The 20,888-nt window shown below is 42.7% G+C and overlaps 4 protein-coding genes across 7 annotated transcripts; 3 read left to right on the top strand and 1 right to left on the bottom strand.

Annotated features, from left to right (window-relative positions):
* Positions 1-1,088: 1,088 nt before the first annotated feature.
* LOC6582306 lies at positions 1,089-8,822 on the top strand. Of its 3 annotated transcripts, XM_032731801.2 has the most exons (5): positions 1,089-1,131; positions 1,357-1,472; positions 3,703-3,758; positions 7,580-8,250; positions 8,321-8,822. In XM_032731801.2, exons 2-5 carry the CDS (start codon positions 1,458-1,460, stop codon positions 8,716-8,718), a joined length of 1,140 nt encoding a protein of 379 aa, XP_032587692.1. In that variant the 5' UTR covers positions 1,089-1,131; positions 1,357-1,457; the 3' UTR covers positions 8,719-8,822. The 3 variants fall into 3 exon arrangements, with proteins under 3 accessions (XP_032587692.1, XP_032587693.1, XP_043866001.1); XM_032731802.2 differs by lacking the exons at positions 7,580-8,250; positions 8,321-8,822 and adding an exon at positions 6,267-7,558; XM_044010066.1 differs by lacking the exons at positions 7,580-8,250; positions 8,321-8,822 and adding an exon at positions 4,017-6,225.
* Positions 8,823-10,197: 1,375 nt separating this feature from the next.
* Positions 10,198-14,291, top strand: LOC6582305 (eukaryotic translation initiation factor 4 gamma). Of its 2 annotated transcripts, XM_002007972.4 has the most exons (3): positions 10,198-10,533; positions 12,386-13,641; positions 13,723-14,291. In XM_002007972.4, the coding sequence occupies exons 2-3, from the start codon at positions 12,390-12,392 to the stop codon at positions 13,872-13,874; spliced, it is 1,404 nt and encodes a 467-aa protein (XP_002008008.1). In that variant the 5' UTR covers positions 10,198-10,533; positions 12,386-12,389; the 3' UTR covers positions 13,875-14,291. The 2 variants fall into 2 exon arrangements, with proteins under 2 accessions (XP_002008008.1, XP_043865648.1); XM_044009713.1 differs by lacking the exon at positions 10,198-10,533 and having other exon boundaries at positions 12,372-13,641.
* Positions 14,292-15,153: 862 nt separating this feature from the next.
* On the bottom strand, positions 15,154-16,222 carry LOC6582304. Its single transcript, XM_002007971.3, has one exon. It carries the CDS (start codon positions 16,091-16,093, stop codon positions 15,518-15,520), a length of 576 nt encoding a protein of 191 aa, XP_002008007.1. The 5' UTR covers positions 16,094-16,222; the 3' UTR covers positions 15,154-15,517.
* A 3,222-nt stretch (positions 16,223-19,444) lies between these two features.
* Positions 19,445-20,819, top strand: LOC6582303. The gene is made up of 2 exons (XM_002007970.4): positions 19,445-19,617; positions 19,964-20,819. Exons 1-2 carry the CDS (start codon positions 19,585-19,587, stop codon positions 20,714-20,716), a joined length of 786 nt encoding a protein of 261 aa, XP_002008006.1. The 5' UTR covers positions 19,445-19,584; the 3' UTR covers positions 20,717-20,819.
* The last annotated feature ends 69 nt before the right edge of the window (positions 20,820-20,888 follow it).

The raw sequence follows: 20,888 nt of genomic DNA, 5'->3' as shown, positions 1-20,888 counted from the left end.
AATTGATTGTTTCAATATGTCACAGTTGAAATAACAGTAAATGACTCCAATATAACAATACTCTTTATGCTATGGCAGATGCGCTAAAAATAGTCTGAAAGGACTTCAGATGGCAATCGCCTGTGGTGTTGTTAATAAAGCGCGCTAACTAAACTGCTTAAGTTGCAAACATGATGGAATTCTAGAAATATATATGCATATAAAGGTATAAAGGTATATATAAAACTGTCGTTTCTAGAGTGGTAATTTTATAAGACTGTGAATGGATTAAGGGCGCAATCGGATATTTAGAAACAGTTCCGAATATTGCAGAGTCAAACTTTCTAAGCATGTTCCACATTCAATGCTTATTCAATTTGAATAAGAATTTTAACATATTGACAATTCGCAGAATAGTTCATTCATTGAACCATAATTGAGTTCGTGTCTTAAGTCTTTTATTTCTATTTTCTTTTTTTGCGGTTAGGCTTATTGCTTGTTTCAATCAGCATTCGTCACGCCAATTGGCAATGCTAAGCTTTTACACGTTGTCTACCCACACGCGTTCACGTCTTAAGTCGTTCGTTTTGTTCTGCCCAGTTGAGTCGTAAGTGCGTCGATGATGATGATGATGCTGCTGCTCAGTCAATCAAGCCAATTAATTAATCAATGTCGAAACGTCGAATGAACAGTAGCACTTGGTGCTTTGCTGTCAGCGATGCCAGCGATATCAGCGGTTCACACAGACATAAAAACTGTGCAAAAAAACGTGCTTTAGTTATGCTCATCTAATAGAAAAACAAACATGATCCTAATCATGATCCCAAGCTGTGAATGTCAATGTTTTGGGTGGCTCTGACAGACACAGGTAAAGAGCAACAGATGCTCGCCCATTGATAAGAAGCAGCCAAGGCATTTGCGTACGTGCCCCCTTTTGAAGCGAGTTTCTCTTAAGCATTTGCTCTTTCACTCACTGGCACACACTCGCGCGCTCTCTCTCTCTCGCTCTCTCTTGTGACTGGCCATGGTCAGGTTGAACACATTTCTTTGCTGTTCGCTTTGCATGGCTAATGGAAATGTTATAAAACAGCCAAGCTGTGCCCAGGCACAATTCAGTTCGTTTTCAGTCGTTGCCTGCTTGAGTTCTTTAAGGTGCGTCAAGTGTAGTTTTTTTCTGGCTCAAGAACGAAAATCTTGAAGCCAAGTGCGTGTGCTCCTTGAAGCAGCGTTTACAAAAAAATATATTTAACAAAAAACCATTAAACAACTTGGCCGAGTTGGCATTTAGCTTAAGTGTGTGTGTGAATGTGTTTGCTGTATCTGATTAAAGCTCGATTCTACGCTTGATAACACAGCGCCTTTTGTCTCTGTTCGCAGTTCAAGGATATAACTCAAGGCTAGCCTGCACCGGCGTTGACAACGAGCAACTTAAAAAAAATCAAAAAAGAAAAAAATTACAAAAATTGTTTAGCGCAAAAATGCGTCTCATTGTGGTAAGTACTTATGGCCGAAACCGGAGAACAAATTACGCTTACTAAATTTCAACATAGAGTGAAAAAAAAACTAGTTTAATTCTGTTTCAATTTTGCTGTTGTCTTCTGTGCTATATGTGACCGCAATTAATCATTTATTAGCGTCGCTGAAGTCATTAACTGGCGCAAGTTCGTGCCTTAAGTCTTTCTGTGCCTTTTTCGTATTTAATTTGCGTTTACACTCAGCTCTAAACTTTCACTGGCTGATTCTTCTTGCCAAGATTCTTTTTGCTACCAAGTTGAGTTAGCTGTGAAATCAGTCTGAGTTTCTTTTGGCCCATATGCAAATATCTGGTTCAGCAGCTCATCAGAAAACCAATTTGCTAATTGAAAATAAAAATGGAGAAATAAAGGGCAAAAAACTGAAGAAGCAGTTTAGAAGACTTTTGTTAAATTGATCTTTTAATGTGATAAAAAATAATTTTAAATGAATTGTTATTAGGTATACTATTATAATTAAGAATCATTAAGCATAGAGTTGTATGCTTTAATTTATAAACTTTTATATTGTAGGCTAAGATATATCAAGTATAATATTGATTGTATGTTATATGTTATATTGAAAAAAAAAATTATTAATTTAAGTGAAATACTTAATATATTCCATGACATATGAATCTTCGTATAGAAAACTTATAGATGAAAAGTGAAAATTAATCAGCACGTCTTTATGGCAGACACTTCTTATAGCTTACGTATTACGCGCTGCATTATTCATTTTCTATTCAACAAATATAACAAAAAGAAGCAGAAAACACGCCCTAAAATAAAGTAGAAATGCGTCAGCGTCCGGCGCGACATATTTAATAAACCTTATGAAAAGCCCAAAATAAAATATTTTAATTATATCTGCATACCTCACACCCTCTTATATACATATAAATGTATATATGTATGAAGAAAAATCAATATGCTACAAACGTAGGCTAGGCATGTGCGTAGGAGGCCATGACAAATGGCCAAGTGAAATAAAGTTCTCGACCATTAATTGGCGAGAGCTGGAGGAACAATAAAAGAAATACTTTGTAACGCCCCACTCTCTGCTATATGGAGGGCCATAAATTGGAGTTATAAAGTTATCTCTCGCCATCGATTGCACAACATAAATCAAAGGAACTTTAGGGACGGGTCGATGGCACTAATTAATCTTCATTTGAAAGACTTGTTTAAGCTGCAGCAGCAGCACCAGCAACAGTAGCTATTAATTAAGCTGAAAACCTGAGAACTACTTAAAAATAAAAATGATTTGCATTTTGAAATATTTTCTTTCTGTATTTGGGCAACATTAACCCAGTTTTGAAACACGCCCAGAACAAACGACTCCAGCAAACAATCTGTATAATAAATAAATCAGAGCCAAAAGAAAGCAACCACAAATACATCTTGGTTCGAAGTCGTGGCTAAATGCAGGCATTGCTTGCAAATACAGAATACAAAATAACTCTGAAATATCTTCCCAGCTGGTCCAGAGCTCGTTTTTGGTAACAAGAACAAACGCTTAGGCGGAATATCTGTAGCTGGGTCAATGACACACACCAAGCTCAGTGACATTGCGGCTTTTGATAGATGAAGTTGCCGTGTCCGATGACAAGCTAACGGACCAGCTGGTCGTTTGGTTGCTGGCTGGGTGGATGCTGTTGCGTCAATATTGATTTTGCAAAAGAAGCGAACAAAGCAAACACTCGGCGAGCATGGCTTGATGGTTCTACTGAATCGGGGCTCGGTTCTTGAGCAGCGAAAAGCTGTGAAAATAGCTTGACTAAATGGGCTTGGCTCTCACTTTTCAGCTGAAGCTTAGCGAAAGATGCTGGAGAAATGAAATGAAATGAAATGAAGTGCTTGACCGCATTCTTAGACCTTGGCAGCTGGCACGCGGCATAATTATAAGTATTTATTATATACACTATATATACATATGTATATATATAAATATATATTTGAGTTGGTATAGGCATCTATAGAAATATGAAATATAATAGGTTTTGTTTATTGTGTATTTCTATTATTTAACTGCCATTAACTTGGGAATTTGTTAAAATTACTCTCTCAACTATAAAGGTCATTAGCATCTAAATTAATGAATAGTAATTCAGTTGCATAATGAGCTTATTCATTTATCTCTCTCTCTTCAATCCACCCTCGTATATCAACCTATATCAATCATAATTCAATTCTTACTCCTCTTTTGCAGTTCTCAACACTTTTGCTTGCCTCCTGGGCAGCTGGCCAAGCTTTGGATGCCGTCGAGTAAGTAGCTCGCAATTCTTTCGCCGATTGATTTCTATTAACCTTTGCCTTGCCCCGCCTTGCCTTGCCTTGAGCTGTGACAGTGTCATCGTAATGCTCCTAGTAGTAGCTGTCTGTGTATTGTGACTAAAACAAAAAACATTATAGAATTGTGTGACCAAGCCACTCATTATCCGTATATAACACCTGCTAATCGCATTAGTTTACTAATCATGCCAATACGATGAGACCAAAAACAAACCTAACTTTCGTTTGCAGAATTCAAAGGCAAAAACTGATCAAATTTCCCGAGGAGTTTGATCCGAATGTGGAGCCGCCCACGTCCGACAAAGCGGACGAGGCCAAGCGCATTCTCGACCAGATCGCCAAGGTGAACGAGGCCTTTGGCTATGTGAAGAAGAAGCCCGATCAGCCAAAGCTGCCGCCCATACTCGACTCCAGTCAGTATCTCTTTCCCAAGCCCGCCCAGCAGCCCTTCCACGCGCAGAAGCATCACTTCTCTGGCAGCCAAGGGCAAACCTTGCTGGAGCCCTCCATAAGAGCTGTCAAGCTAACGAGGAATGTTGTGGATGGAATGTCGAAAGAGCAAAAGCAACAGCAGCAGCGGGAGACGCTCTACTTCCGACCCAATCAGGTGCAGCTGCCTCAGCCAAGCTCAGCACAGGAGGCACAGCAGCTGCCCGCCCACTTTCTCATACCGGTGCATCTGTACAAGCTGAACAAGGAGCAGTATTTGCGAGAGCATGCGCCGCACGAGTATCGTGTCAAGGGCTACAAGATAATTGGCGATGTGGACAGCTTTTATGGCAAGGCGAAGGCCATGCTGCACGAGAAGAACCAGAAGCAGGGCAAGACAACGCCCAAATACCATTTGTTCTTTTTGCCCCGCGAGCTAGCCTTAAATGACGATGGGACGCCCAAGCGTGGCAAGCCAACAGCAACAAGCACCACCACCACTACCTCCACCACCACCACCACCAAAGGGCCCAGCTCTAGCAAGGAATCACGCTTCGACTCGCGTGAGAAGCCAATACATAAGCCACAGCAACAGCCACAATCCCAGCAACAGCAACAGTCGCAGTCACAGTCTACTCCTTCCCGCATGCCTGCCATTGCCACGCCTGAAGCGAATGGCAACCGCAAGCGGACTAGCGGTAGCACCACTAAGCCATTGCGTGGCAGCAGCAAGGATGCAGATCAGAATCAACAGATACTGACCAGCTCATCCAGTCTCAAAGTGAACTCTGCCCCAAGCCACAGTAATGTGGCTCAGCAGACCACATTGCCGCCCACAGGCGGGCTGATGCCAAATCGCAATCGCTTGAATGTCTTCCGTGTGCCCAGCGTCAATCTGGCCGAGATGCAGAACCAGACCTCGACAGCCATCAAAAACGCCTTTCAGAATATTTTCAAAATGCCCTTCCGCCAGCCCATCGCGCTGACAGGAACAACAGCTGTACAGCCAGTTGTGGTGCAGAGCGGAGCTGTAGAAAATTCCGACATGTTGCAGGATAGCCAGGATGATTACAAGTGGGACGATGAGCGGGAGGGCGGCGGCGATGGCGATGGCGATGGCGACATTGATACTCTTGAGCAAATGGAGAATACGGCTGCCGAACAGGATACCAGCGCGGGTACAGAGAAGCATCTGTTTGTACACAAGAAGCACCACCTAATGGACACCATTGGTACAGTAGCCACCGCTCATCATGGCACTCAGAAGCAGGCTCTGCGAGAGGGCGGCATCATCATTCAACGCCTGAAGGTGCGCAAGGGTGGCATTGCCATTGCGGGGCCAGGAGGCGTGGCAACAGCAGGTAGTGGCGGTACTGCAATTGTAGGCCCCGGTGGCTATGCCCTGACCCACCCGCGCAGCTTAACCATTGCTGGCCCCGGGGCTAAGGTTATTTCCATACCTGCTGATGTGGATCTGAAAGATGCTCTCCAGCGCACAGATGTGGATGCAAAAAGCTTTCCACGCGAGGGTAAGGTGGTGGCCACAGGGCCCACCGTCTACTACGCACCACCAACGGGCATGACGATGGAAGATGAAGATCAGGAGGAAGTGCAGGAATTTGAAGCCTTACAGTAGCTTGATTGTTTAACTAAAATCTGTCGCCAGCCCTGATTTTCGAATTAGACTCATCGATCGATAGGGCTGCCAGATAGTTAGGAATTGTGGCTGCCGTTTAGCTATGTTCGATTTTATACCTAATGACTGTTAGTATTTTTGTATAGCGCCTAAGTATTGGTAATAAATGTTTGTATTTGTAATTTGTGCATTGCTTTCATCTGTAATCAAATGTAAATAGCTGCTACGCCTACTAACACCGCACACACACCGCAAAGCCTTCGCATGTAGTGATAACAAAATATTTTAGACTAAACCCCAATTCGAGCTGTATATATTGTATATATTACGAGACTAATGGCTATCCTCAACTCTCTTACTCTTCCTATGAAAATTCCTTTCCTCAATTCGAATATCCTAACCAACATCTAATCAAGTGCGAACACATACTGGCAGACCACAAGCTTTGAGACGTGGCCGGCGCACAGTCGGCTGCAGCCGCTGGTGAACTATGAGGCACCCGCTGCAACAAAGTCAGTCAGTGCACAGAAGATAGTTGCAGCTCCAGTTATGGACAATATCCTGAAACCCTATGGCGCCTTCAAAGGAGCTGCCCAACCGCAGCCAGAGAAACTTACAGTAGACAAAGCAGCTGAAACAAGAAGTTCAACACAGTTCGCAGCTCTAACGCCATATGGTGCTCTTAAATCTACCATACATGGCAATCTGTTGTTGTTAAACTCACCATATTATGCTGCCTATAGTCTGCCATTCGCTTATGTGGCGCCATCTGTGGGTACAGCAGCCGCAACAACGCCCAGTACAACAACCAGCACAGCAAAGCCTGAAACCACTGACGATATTCCAATTGAAAAAGCTGAAGAAGAAGAAACAACCGAAGACACCATTGAGACATTGCAAAAGCTGCGAGCGAAGCCACAAACCTCAGCTGGTGATCTAAAAAGCGATACTCGCTTACGCGCCGCTGTTAGTCGCATCAATTCAGACTATGTGATCGAAGAGATTATCTCCGTGCCGGGCAAGCATATATTGTCCAGCAGCTCTCGCTCCATCAAACCACAGACGAAGAAGGCAACAGCTGCCAAGCTGCGCAAAGGCAGCGGCAAACGGCCACCCGTCAAAGTGGAAGCCACTGGACGCACCAGCACCAGCTCAAAGAACTTTCCCCAGATACCATTTGCCAACTACTTCCTGCCCTATCATCCCGAGCAGGCACAGGCCATACAAGGACGCAAGCAGGCGGCGCTCATACTAGAGCCCCACTCCAAGGCTGTGGTAGGCAACGGAGGTACCGCCATCTCCACGCCCATCTCCAGGGCGCTGCTGAAGAAGGGCGTGCCCACCAATGTGTACTTCAATCCGGAATCGGTAGCCATTGCTGGCGTGGGTGGTAAAGCGCATGCAGCGGCCGATCTGGAAATCGATTTGTTTAACTGAAGCGGAGTCTAATCCACTGGAGACATATCTGTCTCCAGCTATGTAGTTTAGTGTAGAGATCCATATGTTCCTATCCTATCTCTCTCGCTCTCTGTAGTTGTAAATAAAGATGTAGTAAACTATTTGGCTTTCTACCTCAGGAATTGTCGACGCTTGCTCACCATCCGTAGAAATTGTTGCCCCATTGCTTCTCCTTATCCACGCTTTATCCCTGCACTATAACACGCAGAATTGTACAGGCAAATGCCGCACTTCACTTCCATAGCACTTTAACGAACTCTATAAAATTTAGACACAGATCGGCTGGCTCCAGATTCGGCCCACTGATCTACCAGGATCAGCTGCCCTACTATGGTGGTTTGAGTGGTCAGGTGTTGCTGCTGCAACCGCAGCAAGACGGCAGCATCCGCAGCAGCATTTTGCAGCGTCAGCAGCCGCACCCCAAGGAGGCAGACGACACCATCAGCATTTCGGCAGCCAGCATCTCGGCAGTAGCCAATGATAGCCCCGTCTCCTCCATCTCGGCCAGCGGCAGCAATTTCAATCGCATTCAGGAAGCAGCCGCTCGTCTGGTGGCCATACAGGAGCTGGCCAAACGGAAGGGCTCCTTCAGCGAGGAGGACAACAAGATCTATGCCAACAGTTTGCTGGAGCTGGGCCAAGCGGCTACAGCCTTGGCTCTGCTGCAGCAGAATGGACAGATCAAGGATTTCAGTGTGCTGCTGCAGCCGGAATTGTTCGGTGTAATGCCGCAGAAGCAACCCTCAAATCTGGGCCTGGAGGCCAACAATCCAGCGGATCAGAAGATCGATGACCACAAGCTGGAGGAGGTGACCGAGCAGCAGCTGTCGCCCGATGACATTTTACCGCCCCCCGCCGAGGATCCCTACGAGGATGTGAACGACAGTGTGGCTGTCATAGCGCCCAAGAAGGATGCTGCTGTGGCTGAAGCCAAGCCCGTGGGTAAGTCTGGCCAAGCTTAGGTTATTTAACTAATAAGCTAAGCTAATCTTTATGCTAATTGCTTTTTTAGGGGTCTCCATTGCCGGCGAGGGCGGCGTTGCCTCCTCCAAGCCCAATGCCGTTGCGCTCTCGGGCCGCAATGGCCTGGCTGTAGCCTCACCCAAAGCCACGGCCATTGCGGGCGTTACGCCCGAGGAGGCGGCTGCGTTCAGCATTACGCTGCCATCACGCAACCAGCTCGTCATCAAGACGTCCAATTCCCAATCAAATGACGATTACGACTACAGTGATGCCCCAGTGGCTGTCTCCACTTTTCCACGCGTGCGCGACGCACCGCAGCGACCCGATGCGCTCGTCGAGAAATGGCGTGTGGCCATTGCCGAGGAGTACGCAGCCAGATCCAAGGAGCAGCAGGCCCAAAAGCCAATCATACGAGCAGCGCCCAAGCGACGCCTGCACCACGAGTAGAGGAACACGCCGAGGAGTAGCCTCTCGCCACTGAGCATGAATCATGAAATTTTCTATGTACATCCAAATTGCCAATAAAGAGAAGAGAAAAAGATTTGCGTATCAAATTCATTCGGCCATTGAACCTTTGATCTTGGCAACACTTTGGCTAAAATCTAAAACCTTTTTTCTGTTGCCTGCCAGCAGGGGCTACAGCTGCGATGCATATCTAATAGACCAGCAAGCTGTGATTATATTTTAAAACGAAATAAATTTTACTAAAAAAAAAAAAAAGAAGGAAGGAATAGGAAAAGAAGATATATATAAGGGAGCCCAGCCAGAGAAGGAGTTGATATAAGATATAAGTACGAGCTGGCAAGCGCATATCTTGATTAATCTTTTCCGCCAGCAGGCGGTGCAGGCAGCATAAAAATAAATCTAGCCAATGGGCCAGGTGGGGGTGAGGCGAGGCGAGGATGCGCGAGTGGCAGTCAAGCTAAATGCGCTGCACAATGTATTCAATTTGCACCTGAACCAGTTTCCCAGTTTCTAGCCATTGCCATTGCCATTGCCATGGCCATGGCCATGGCCGAAGCTCCCATGATGGTCGTCGTGAGTGGCTGTCAATGCGCTTGCAGCGCTTGACTTCTATTACAATGCAGGTTTAACAAACTCAGCTTGACCAAAAGCGCACACCAAAGCGAAGACCAAGACGAAGACCAAGACCAAATCGTAGCGACATACGTGCAGCACGTACAACAACATCTACGTTGACCATCTGCCATGGCCAGAACCTGGCTAGCTGCTAGCTGCCGGCTGCTGCTGGCTGTTGCCTGCAAACCAGAAAACCCTCTTCTGTGTGCAAGTGCAAAACGAGTACGAATAGTGAGTGCGAATGCGAGTGCGAGTGTGAGTGTGAGTGTGAGTATGTGGTATGAGTGCTTGTTATTGTTGTTATGCTCAACAAGCCATTGAAAATGTTTGAACCGGATTGAATGGTTTTTTCCGACTGTATGTAAGATGCAAAGGGGGCGTGGTTGATGGCGTGTAGTATGTATAATACTGATCAGAAATGATAGTAGAATCATTATCGAGCTGTCTCCTTGGGATACATAAAGAGTAGAATCATTATCGAGCTCTCTCCTTGGGATACATAAAGATAGCATTATCTCCTCATTGTAATAAAATTTCTAAATGTAATTCCTTTTGTAAACATTTACTACAGGGTATCTTCTAGTCTGGCATTTTCGTAACAAACACTCTTACTTGTTGTTGTTTTTATTGTTGTCGCTTTAGCTTAGCTAACTTTGGTCATTTGCCGCCTGCTTTGCGTGTACTCCTTTTGGCTATCTTGGCTATGCCACTCCCTCCGCCCCTGCCACTGCCCATGCCCCTGACCATGCCCCTGCTCCTTCCATTCCCACCGCACACTATTCCTGCGGGAAGCTGCAAATGTTGCAGCTTGTTTTTCAGCTTGGGCTTCAGCTTGCTGTGCTGTTTCTTCTTCTTCCTCTTCTACTTCTTCTTCCTCTCCGCCACCTACCAATTGCAGCTCTTTGTTCTTGCGCTAGGTCAGTTAGGCAAGCGAGCACATTATAAAAGGCCCATGGCAGCCAGCATTGGCCACCAGTTTCCTTGAAGTGGTCGGCGTGTCAAGACTGAGCCACTCAGCCACAACCACCAACTCCAAACCACACACAACATTTGTGCCAAGTCTCAAAGCAGCATCGCTTGTGTTACCATTCGCCATCTAAGTTAACCGTTTTTTGTGCCGGATTAAAGTGAGCTGCTCGCGAAGAACCAAATCTCTCGTACAGAAGCGGCAGTTGCCATCAGGTAAGCTCTCTAGATGTTTTTTGTGTTATTGCCTCTAATGTGGTTTAATGTCGTGCCCTAAGCTCGTTTAGAAAGTCCATGTCCGATGAACTAAGCTCAGTAGGCGCGACAAAGCGTCAAATAGGAAAGCGAAAATTAGACTTGCTAAGATCTCTTTATGAGGGCATTTTTTATATATTTGTCGTTAAGTTAACTGAACGAGTTGTTTATCTTAGCGATAGACATCTCTCTGTGGAAGGCATCAAAAATATATGCATATAATATATAAACAAGTATCATGCAACCTATTCAATTAAAACCACTTTAAGTCTTTTCGTTAGAAAATTTAGTTTCCTCTAGTCTTAATATATTGGCTCATGGGATCTTAAAGGAATTTATTAAATATTAACTCATATTAACATTACAAGAATAAATAAACTACTAAATATTTTATTTTTCTGACTAAACAGAAAAATATTTAAAAATATTGTATATACATTTTTAATAAATCTCTCAGTGAACATTTTACATAGTTCAGATCAGAAATTCAGTTTTATAAAGAGTTTTTTATAGAAATATTACACAACTGTAATTTTCTTAGTTTTGGCCACTCTTTTGTTTATATTCATAAATATTTCATTCAAGCTAATTATTATTTTTCATTTTATTTATAAAAGTTTCTTATAAAGAAACAAAATGAATTTCATGGAGTTTAAGTTTTTAAAGTTTCAATAAATTAATGGTTGATAATATTTTAAATTCGTTAAATTTAATGACAAATTTTGTTTAATATTAATTTTTTTAATACATCAATAGATTGATTTAATTTATGTATTTCTAATAAATTCACTGAATTGATAATAAACCCCGACTATAGAGATTCTATGCTTTCGCATATTTTTCCTTGAGGTATTGACAATCATATTATCATGCTCTACATCATCTAAAATATAAGAAACTTAAAAAATGTTTACAAAATATTTCACTTTAGACAAGAATTATCTGCTTGTCCCTCAATAAAAACAAGTTTTCTTAGTTCGAGCAACTAATGGGTACTACAATATTTGTCGTTAGATCACTATGCACTCCATTTATTATGAGCAGAGTAAGAGAGAAAACGTCTGCAAATTCCTCCAGTAAAAATGCCTTAGGTCAGTTTCAATCAGTTTGCTCAGTTTTAGCATACTTGCTAACAGACATTCTTGCCTCGAGCAATGCACAAATTAAGTTTCCAGTTCAATTAGTAGTTGCAATATTTTTCCCTTCACTATCAAGTCAAGCTAAAGAGGAATGAAAAAAGCGGCCCAACGCGCTTACAGAAACCTCTGAACTATTAAAAACATTTTCAAGTTCTAAACGCTGCAGTTGCTGCAATTGCCACGCAAATGATAGGGAAGAAGAGACGGTGGGATGGGTTGGCTTTAAATAGAATATGCGCGAGTAATAAGACTTGGGGGAATTTGATGCCCCTCGGAGAGATATGATCAGGAAAGCGAAAAACCAGTTATTAGCCGAGCTGCAATCAAAAGAGTTGGCCAAGAACTTGGTCTGGCAATTGCAGCTGAATGGCTCGAGTGGATTGCTCGACTGCAGCCAGAGAGCACATTGGACACTTTATGTGTACACCAGAATTGGCTGCTTCAGAGCTTTTCCAAGAGCCAATCAAACCGCAAACCGGTTAATAGTTCGCATCCTGTGGCACATACATGCAATTATAATGTTTAAATTTAGAATGGACTTTGGTTGGCCGACTATAAATAGCTAGCCAGGGTAATACCAGTTTAGCAGCAGCAGCGGCAGCAGCAGCTATCAAGCTAATGCCTGGCATAGACAACTGTAGCTAAAGCCTTTGCTCTTCCCTCCCCCCTCTTAGCATAATGTTCATCTTTGCGCTTGTCTGCCTGCTGGCAGTGGGCAGCCAGGCGAAGCCACTGCAGCAAGTCGTGGAACCGGCCCAGCATATTGTCATTGTGACGCCTCAGGCGCAGGTGCACCTGGAGCCAGCGGTGCGCTACGTGCACGGCTTGTCCCCATTGGCGCGCGTCTCGGGGCCTCATCATGAGGAGACCATTGTCTATGTGCCAGCTGGAGCTGCAGCCTCTGTGGTGCCCACTCTGGGCGATGCCGCGTCCACTGGCCGTGCCAGCAGCCGCAGTCCAGCACAGGAGACCAGGCAGACTGAGGGCTTCCCGAGTGTCAATCAAATCCAGCAGCAGGTGCAGCAGGGCGTTGAGATCGTAGGCGGACAGTTGGGCGAGGCTGCTGAATCAGCAGCTGCTGCCGGCGCTGGCTTCTTCCCCGGCTTCTTCCCCAGCCCGGGCAACAAAAACGAAGAGTTGCAGAAGCTGAAGAACGAGAAGATCGAACTGATTGAAACTCCGGCCAATACCCAACCACTGCTGGCTGCCACCGAGGCGCGTCACTTCTACAGTCTGCCTCAGGTGTATCACACGCCCGTGGTCGATGTGGTGCATACCCCTGTCTACTCGTGGCCCATCTCAGCTATACGGGCACGCAGCATTCAAACCGATGAGGCCCCCATCCAGGCCACTGAGGAGAAGACATGGCCAGACCTACCAGAGCCTCAGCCACTGCTCAAGGAGCAGAAGCAGCCAGAGCAATCGGAACAGCCATTGGATCAGCTGGCACAGACCATCATTCCTGCAGCCGTCGAGGCCAGTGAATTGAAGGCAGAGATTGCGCCACGTCAGCTGGAAGAGAGCAATGCTATCAAGGTGGAGCAACAAAGTGAAGAAAATATTAAGCCAACTCTTAAGGACGCGCTTCAGGAAACCAAAGCCGGCTTCGCCGAGCCAGCCATCAAGGAAGCCCCCAAGGAGGCCGAGAAGGAAAGCATACCGGAAGCCATCCCAGAGGCCAAGAAGGAAGCCCAACCCGAAGCAAGAAAGGAAGTCGTCCAGGAGGCCAGGAAAGAGGCCAGCCAGGAACCCAGTTTCGAGGCTCGCAAGGAGTCCAGTAACGAGAATAACGAGGAGATCAAAGCACCCATTCTGAAGTCCGATGAGGGTAGCTTAAAGGAGCTAATTAAGGAGACCAACCAGGAGCTCATCAAAGAGGCCATCAAGGAGCCCCTCAAGGAGACCATCAAGGAGCTCATCAAGGAGGAAAGTGAGTAGGAAATTTAAAAAGAAATTGAAAACTTTTATTCATTGCGTGTACACATTTACTTTGTATTTTCTGCATAATTAGTCAAGGAAGAAATTCCTTTGCTCAAGGCCGCAGCCCTTCCCGTTGCCGCTGCCATATCCGCTGAGGCCCAGCAGCAAGCGGAGGCACAGCCTGAGGCTCAGCCAGCCGCCATCGAACAAGGGACACCAGCAGCAGCAGCAACAGCAGCTTAGGTAGCCACAGCCATGAGATCAATTCACATCGCATCAAACCACATCGAATCGCATCACACACACATAGAGACACATACACACACTCATACACAGATATTCTATATGGGCAACTTTGGTATTCTACAACTCGATCTGTTCCGTGTCTAGGCTCTGCGCCAGGCCGTGGGTTAATACATTTAGTTACTAACACAGTCACAGCGAATCAATTTCCGACTTTCAGCAACAATTAATAAAAGGCAACAACAACAACAACAAAAGTATAATACAAATAAAATAAAATATATATGAAAACAAACATCTAAATGCATATACGTTCATTCATAGCTAACAACATCTAGAACACGTTCATAATCATCATTCATCATCATTCATTCATTCATTCATTCATATTCATAACCATAACAAATGAAAAATGTAAAACAGAACAATAAAAAAAAGTGAATGTAAAATGTAAATTACGGAGAGAGTTTTTATTTCTTATTCCAAGTTGAAGAGAGAGACAAAAAAGCCAAAGACTCAGACAACAAACTTGCATGAAGGATTGTCGAGAGATTGTAAAAAGAGAAGCCTTATGAGTAATGAGTGTATTATCTATGCTGCCATTATCGACCGATCACTCATACATGACAAATATTGTATATATACTCATGTTCAAGTCTCTGAGATGATGTCTGCCCTTTCGTTTGGAATAGGTTCTCTATCATTTCCACACTTGATTTTTGGTTGGCCTCTTTTTAATCTTGAGCGAACGTCGAAACGAATTTGGAGCAGCATCATTTGCTCTTTTTGAGTGAAATCATATGGACTATAAAATGCGAAGACTGCAGCAGCACTTGTTCAGTCGTTTCGTGCAGAGGAGTGAGGGATGAGCTGTGTTCTACTTTGGGACTTGGTATTTATTTAGTAATAATGTATTTTATAAGAATAATATTAATAATAATAAATTGAATGATGGTGTTTATCATAATGAACTTTACTATAATATTGTTGCTAGGTAACTGTAATATTTATTTTAAATATGAATATTTCATCAATTGTGATTATTAAATTAGCATGAATCATAATTATTGTTTGCAAAATTATATACACATTTATTTTCAGCGGAAGGTAAGCTTAACATACATATGAACATATTTACATCTACTTACATATATGAATATTATAATACATTCTAAACATTCAATATTAAACTTCTAAACACAGGCAGAACACGGTAATGCCAGCCCCACCCTAAATACATATTGTATATGCAAAACTATATATTATTATATACAATAAATATGTATATCGTCTATAATTGTGCAACTGGCCAAGATGGGCTAAACGCGTACCCGTAATTCCCACTGAACATAAAAATATCGCACATATTACAAACTCACATACACACACCTACACATACACAGAGCTAAGCATAAATCGCGCTCCATGCTGCTTGCGCGACGCATACTAAGTGCGCTTAGAGACGTGCCCAGCCATGAGCTATGGGCAAAGTGTGGGCGCCTCTCTCACGTTACAGTTACAACGATAGTCGTGGAGCTGAGTGGTTTATTGACAGAATATATAAATACAAAAATAAATAAATATAATAACTCTTAGATGTATATGTATGTGTATATATAAATATATTTCTGTATGTATGTCAATCACTCGTCCTCGCCCACAGTTATCCAAACATCTTTTCGTGGCAGGATTGTGGTTGTTGTTGTTGTTGTAGTTCTTTTTGTCGTTGTCGTTGGTTTTGTTGGTTTTGTCTGTGGCTTTATTGCCTTCACCGTACTTGCCACAATTTGAGGCGCCACAGTGGTTACCTCATCTTTGCGCACGGGATGACTCGTGTCCGTATGGCGATAGATGGAGAAAAAGGTTTGTATGCGTTGTATTATCCTCTCCAGCAGCGGCGGAAACTTGTGCTCCACACCATCGCCGTACATCTTGATGTTGAGCTTCGCGTGCTCCTGGTTTGAGTGCAGCTTCAGTGCTTGCAACACGCTGCGTAATAGCAGAAAATTCTGTATATCGCCGCCACTCTGATTCTGTGGATGCTCCAAGATCAAAGTGCCATTCGACTGCAGCTCCAGATAGCCAATCTCCTTTGTATCCATTCCGATGGCATTGCTCGTCTCGTCCAGCTCGAGGGGCACCACTGCCGCTTGCAGCGCCGAAGGCGAAAGCATCAGAAGTAACAGCAGCGTCTGCATCAGCGCTGCCTTGATCTGCATCTTGAAGTGGTTTATTTTCCTTTATTTGCTGGTAAACCTGACGGCGGACAGCTCCGATCGGCCAGTCGCTTGGTATTGCACTGGTTTTGACTTTACTTTAGCTTTCGCACTTATTTCAACTGCTGCTGTTGCTTCTTCTTCTTCTTCTTCTTCTTTGGCTTCGAGCCCTGTGTGTGTGATTGAGCGCTGTTTGCTTTGGAGCCATTTGCTGGGCACTGCGAGTGTGTTTACCTGGCGGGCACCGGGCCAACTTTGTTTATTTGACATTTTCCGTTGCTCACCTGGCTCTCGGCGCTCTCAGTGCGCTTCGACTTGGCTGTTTGAGTTAGTTATTTGCATTGAAGTTTCGAGCTATTTGTTCATATCTTGTTACACATTAATACATCTATTTGCCATTTGCGTATACGTAATATTTAATTTGTCGGTTCAAAACATTTCCAAAATGAACTCGGGTGTATCTCAGTTCACTTCTCATAAGGAATTCAATAAAGCGGCATTATTATAATAAAATATATTCATATTTAAATATGAGCGACAGTTGCACAGCGTAAACCGGCTTTACGAAAATTAGGTCTGCGTTTTTATTTAGACTTTTGCATCATCGGCAAATAAATAAATAAGAAACAATAAACTTATTTACAGAATGTCTAAAAAGGAATTAAGAATGTGGCAAAGTGATTCACTGAATATTAGATGTCACACATTTGTTTACCCGAAGATAGAAGTCAGCATACTCAACGTAAATTCCAGAAATTGTTTATAACTATTTATATAAGAAATCACGAAATAAGACTAAGTAGCATAGATTAACTTTGACTAGTTTGTTGCTCATTTCGTTGTCAAGAACCAAGTCTTAACCTGTTGCTGATTCATTCAATATTTGGAACCTTTTTTGTGTGCCCTGAAGCCATAGCGGTTAGAAAGAGTATTTAGTGTTTATTTGTCAATCATGTGAACTATGATAAGCTCTTAATCAGTTTGACTAGTTGAGCACTAGCTATGTAGGTCTATCTGTTTATTTACCTGTCTAAATGTTCCTCTGCGTGACGTTCTGTATAAATATATATTCTTATATATCGTGTAAAGTACTTTATGGTATATACTTAATAATATACTCTATAAATAATAAACATCATTAAAGTTAGAGATTATGATATACAAGCAGCAGTTCCTTGAAAAAAATCTAAAGAACCGCCAATGCTTGATTGACACAGCGAGTCTGCAAATGATGAGGGTATTTCCCAGTCTATCATTCCTAATTAGTGCTCCCATAGTTTGTTTTTGAATCTGTATATCTTTTGTATTCTTTTCAGCTAATGAAATTCAGTCAGCAGAACGTAAAAGTAAAAAAAAATCGCCATTTGCGTCTATGAACAGCGATAAAAAATAACATAAGCTAAAAATACGTTTTTAATATTATTAATGGTCAATAAGTTGCATAATGAAATATATACATAACATACATATATAATATTGATATTTGTTTTGGTATAAATTACGTAGAGCCTGGCTGTCTGGGTGGGAAATGAAAATTTGTTTTAACGGTCAGCTTCAAATGCTTGAGGCGTGCTTCTTACCTATTATTTAAATAGCAATATCATTTCTGTAATTGTAATTGTAATTGAGAAACTGCGCAGTTTGTTGTGGACAGCTCAAAGCTGAGCCCTTGCACGACTTACAAATCCCAAAAAAAAGCCAACAGAATGTAAGTCAAAAGACTTAGGCAACAAACTTGCGGAATCGCAGTCAAGCAGCTCTCATTGCTTGAATTACCCACTCGAATTGACATTTGATAGCGCATCTGGGAGAAGATACGATTAATTATGCATACATACATACATATATGTTCATCTGTAGCAGAGACAAGTCAAGTGCTCGTCTGCCTGAGCTTCCGCTGATCGTTTCTACAGGAAACCCGAACCCCTAGAGCTAAAGCTAAAGCTGTACATTTTGCATTAATTAGAAGTGAAAAAATTGATGGAAGTATTCAAAAATTATTTAATACAAAATAAATCATTGCCAGCATATAGCAAACGCAAACGTGGTTGGCCACGCGTATACCCAATGCCCAAAAAGCTGTTTCATATCCAATTGATATTTCCTTAAGAGATGAACAGGTTTTAGATGCCTGTCACTAAGTAAGATTACTTGATATGATATGAGCCAAATTTAGTATATTATCGGCTCAGAATATGTTAGACCTAACGTATCGTAACCACAAGATTAAAAATAGCCCACATATTTTACTCGTAATTTGCTTACCTAAAACTTATATATAGCTAGTAACTTAGAAAGGCGTTTATGAACATGTGCTTAACTCAGATATTGTTGTGTGTGAGGGAAAACCCCAAAGAACTCGTTCTGCTATACTTGAATTATACTTACGATCAAATATGATGTATACATAATACAAATTTAATATTATAGCATGTATAATGTAACATTAATATAAAATAATATGTGATCTTCGCGAATCTTCGGGTTGTTTCAAAAAATTCTTTTTTTTATAAATATTGTCGTTTTTAAAATAAAACAGGAAAAACAAGTGTATGATATCTGATCGGCATCATACACTTATTTCTCTCAATCCTTGAATCCTACTTCCAGTAATCTTAGCTGGTGATCTTGCTCAGCTCTTCGTACATGCTGATTCAAGTAACGTGAAAGCTTTAAGCACAACCAATATTAAGCAGCTAAATTCATTATAATTCTTGAACAAGTAATATGATAAATAATTATAAAATTATTTTAGAGATTCTCGTATACTTTTATATCATATGGCGGGTATAAAAACTACCTATCAAATCGTCTCGAAGCCAGTATATACTACCCCATTCCACATCATATATAGGGTATCAGTCAGAGATCAATGAGATAACTGACAGCCGTCGAGCTAGCCAAAATGCCACTTAAACTACGATAGACACTTGCGGGTGCGCTTACAAAACAAATATTCTATGAACTACAACAACGGCAACAACAACCAAAAGAGAAAGATGATAATAAAAAAAAATGGTAAAATAAATATTATTTAATAACTAATTGAGCATTTGGATGCTCGCATACATACAATTAATGATGTGAGCAAAGCAGACACAGAACAGCAAAAGCAACGCGTGAGAAGTGTGAATTTTCAGCTAAGATGAACTTCAAATTGTTGTTGATGCTGAGCCGATGCTGATGCTGACGCTGAGTAAGAAACCGGACAGAAGCGACGAGCACATCTTCATTCAACGTTCATTTGTTAATTTTATGCAAAACAACAAAACGTATTGTATAAAAAAAAATAAAACGGAAAACAACAAACTGCGAAGCAGAGTTAGTATAAAAGCCTTGCGCTAAAGTTATTTAGTTATTAGTAAATCGACAACAGTTCAAGCAACAGCAGCAGCATCCAGAACAGTGTTTGTTAAACAATAAACTATACACTATATATACCATATATATATATATATAAATATAAATATATCAAGTGATAATCAAGTTTCGCAATGAAGTGCTTTATATTAGCCGCCTTTTTGCTGGTTAGTAGCCCAAAATATGAATCGTGTTAGTGTTTTATCATTATGCATATGAATTGGCAACAAGTTATGAGCTTTGGATAAATAATGCGACATCTATGGATCTATTCAATTAGAAGTCCGGGTTGTAAAAATGTCAAATGTGCAAATATAAATGTCTCTGACGTCTATTTGCCACGCGTATCATTTATAGATGTGCAAATTGTGTTACACGTTCCGAGGAAGTTGACCAAATGACATCATCATCATCATCATCGTCATCATCAAGATTGAAGTTCATCAAAAAGCTGTGAAGCGTGGCACATTTTACAACCCATTAATTCTTAACTTTTCGGGTTTCTTCTTATAGGTGAGCTGCGCCAGCGCCGAGAACATCTTTAAGATTAACATCACGCCAGAGGAGGCACAACAGTATCTGAACAGCGCTCAACTGCGAGGCGTTAATGAGATCGAATATGCGCCCAAGACTGGGGAAAATCCCCTGCCCGAGGCACGCAACGAGAAGGGAGAATTCGTTTATATGGGCCGTGTGATTGAACATCCCGAGGATTATGTGGAGGAGCACTACGATGCGCATCAGTACCATGGCCAGGATGGTCTGGGACAGTATGTGTATGGCTACAAGGACTGGAATCAGGGCAAGAACGAGAAACGCGATGATGCTGGTACCGTCACTGGCTCCTACAAGTATGTGCAGCCACATGGTCGCGATTTCATTGCCAAGTACTATGCGGACAAAACTGGCTTCCATGTTGAGGACAACCGCCCGGCGCATTTGAAGCTGCCAGCAACCAAGACACCCGCCGTGCTGAAGGCCGAGGAGGAGCACTTCAGACTGTGGGGTGAGCTGGCCGCTGCCGCTGGCCACAATCCCGATCCGTTTGCTCCCGAATACCAGACGGGCGAGGGCGCCTACCAGCCCAGCGAGGCAGAGACTCGTGAGTACGTGCACGACGAGAAGCCCTATGTGCCCGGACCAGAGGAGACGGGCGAGCCCAAGGGCTTCTTCTACGCCTTCGACTACAATGTGCCGCTGTTGCGCAACAAGGCGGAACGCGAGGAGCTCGAACGCCTGCGCGCCATCAACAACAAGGACGAATAGGGTGCTCCTTGACGTAGCTAATACTCACATAGAAAATAGCCTAACTCTAGATATTTATTCAATGATATATTAAATAAATCCAGCAGCTATTACAATTCTCAAATACGTTCTGTTTTCTTGATTTTATTGTTACATATACATATATATAAAATGTGGTTTGGTTGTTTTTGTT

Source organism: Drosophila mojavensis, unplaced genomic scaffold, assembly GCF_018153725.1.
Source record: "Drosophila mojavensis isolate 15081-1352.22 unplaced genomic scaffold, ASM1815372v1 contig_74, whole genome shotgun sequence".
Classification (NCBI taxonomy): Eukaryota; Metazoa; Arthropoda; class Insecta; order Diptera; family Drosophilidae; genus Drosophila; species Drosophila mojavensis.
This window is presented reverse-complemented; position numbering and strand designations above follow the sequence as displayed.

Bases quoted from the DNA above. Each gene is read 5' to 3' on its own strand.
- LOC6582303 (XM_002007970.4), top strand. From the start codon at position 19,585: ATGAAGTGCTTTATATTAGCCGCCTTTTTGCTG. The intron at 19,618-19,963 runs GTTAGTAGCCCA...TTCTTCTTATAG, and splicing joins TATTAGCCGCCTTTTTGCTG to GTGAGCTGCGCCAGCGCCGA.
- LOC6582304 (XM_002007971.3), bottom strand. From the start codon at position 16,093: ATGCAGATCAAGGCAGCGCTGATGCAGACGCTGCTGTTACTTCTGATG.
- LOC6582306 (XM_044010066.1), top strand. The intron at 3,759-4,016 runs GTAAGTAGCTCG...TTTCGTTTGCAG, and splicing joins CAAGCTTTGGATGCCGTCGA to AATTCAAAGGCAAAAACTGA.
- LOC6582305 (XM_002007972.4), top strand. From the start codon at position 12,390: ATGTTCATCTTTGCGCTTGTCTGCCTGCTGGCAGTGGGCAGCCAGGCG. The intron at 13,642-13,722 runs GTGAGTAGGAAA...CTGCATAATTAG, and splicing joins GGAGCTCATCAAGGAGGAAA to TCAAGGAAGAAATTCCTTTG.